At 34.3% G+C, this 1420-nt stretch overlaps 1 protein-coding gene across 1 annotated transcript; it reads left to right on the top strand.

Annotated features, from left to right (window-relative positions):
* Positions 1 to 388: 388 nt before the first annotated feature.
* Positions 389 to 1027, top strand: LOC110906601 (agamous-like MADS-box protein AGL62). The gene has a single exon (XM_022151710.2). It carries the CDS (start codon positions 389 to 391, stop codon positions 1025 to 1027), a length of 639 nt encoding a protein of 212 aa, XP_022007402.1.
* Positions 1028 to 1420: the final 393 nt, after the last annotated feature.

Genomic DNA, 1420 nt, shown 5'->3' with positions numbered 1-1420 from the left:
CTAAATATGTGTATATTACTTAATGTTGCGGAAGTCCCAATTGTAATTACAAATTATTGTTGGATATTACGTTGGGAAAAAACAATTTTTATTTACTGACTATTCTAGCCGTTGTTAAGAACATATTATAACCTAGCTAATATTTACAAAATGTTCATGAACCATATCTGTGTTCATAAGGAAAATCATTATCTATATTACACTAAATTTACATTTGAAATATTAAAGAAACCCAAATGGGAATACATTTACTCGTATCATTACTGTGTCCAGATCATGGTCCAATTTCTATGGCAAGATGATGCCTTTAAATATCCTAGAACTTTGTACATTTTCATCATAAAAACCAAATAAAATTCTGATATTACTTTAGTTGCTTAATCCTACAATGACAACGAAAAAGAGCAATGGTCGTCGAAAGATCAAAATAGAAAAATTGGAGAATGAAAGCAACTTATATGTTGCATTCGCGAAACGCCGACCTACCTTGTTTCAGAAAGCGAGTGAGCTTTCCATTTTGTGTGGAGCAGAAATCGCAATCATCGTTTTCTCTCCAACAGGAAAGCTATACTCCTTTGGTCATCCGTCTGTAGAGATGATTGGTGATCGTTTCCTCACTCAAACTTCACAACCAAGTTCTAGCAACTCCCAACTTGTTGAAGCATATCGAAATACAAATATTTATGAACTCAGTAGGCAACTCACCTATGTGCTTACTCAACTGGAGGTTGAGAAGAACAAAAGTGAGGAACTTACAAATATTAGCAAACAAGGCATAGGTAATCATCCGTGGGAGGCTCCAATAGAGAACCTAGGATTACAAGAGCTGGAGCAGTTGAAGCTGGCTATGGAGTGGCTGAAAAACCAAATTGAGGAACAGAAGAAGAGGATTGTGGCAGCTAACCAATTGCCTAAAGTTCCCGTTTCTGGTGCTAATGGTACTGAAGGAGGCTACACTCAATTATTGAATTCAGTAATAACAATGACTCATGGATTCAATATGGGAAATGGACATGTTAATCGTTGAGACAGGTTAGTTGCCTTAAATTTCAACGTCCATTAAACTAAACAAATTTCACAAAATAATATTTGTAAACCCCAAATGTTCATCTCTTCAGGTTCTGTTTCAGGACAACTATGTGGACTCCTCTGGCTGCTGTGATGCGACAGATTAAATCTTCCTTATGTTATAAAAGTTATTATTTTTTTTTTTTATTCAAAATCTGTAGAACAAGCAGTATCTTGGATGTGTTTTTGTGTTTTAGCTATCAATGTGTAGTTTCTTTCGAGTTTTAATAGTCTAAACCTATTATTTGTGATTTAAACAGTATTAAACCTCACAGCTTCAGTAACTTACAATTTTTTTCAGGTCTTTGTTATATACTCTATCAATAGTATGTCAATATCTGAACATGATATA

Source organism: Helianthus annuus, chromosome 14 (genome assembly GCF_002127325.2).
Source record: "Helianthus annuus cultivar XRQ/B chromosome 14, HanXRQr2.0-SUNRISE, whole genome shotgun sequence".
NCBI lineage: Eukaryota > Viridiplantae > Streptophyta > Magnoliopsida > Asterales > Asteraceae > Helianthus > Helianthus annuus.
The sequence above is the reverse complement of the archived record's forward strand: the minus strand, read 5'-3'. Positions and strand labels throughout refer to the sequence as shown.

What these genes read in the sequence shown, in the direction of transcription:
- LOC110906601 (XM_022151710.2), top strand. Translation starts at nt 389, where the DNA reads ATGACAACGAAAAAGAGCAATGGTCGTCGAAAGATCAAAATAGAAAAA.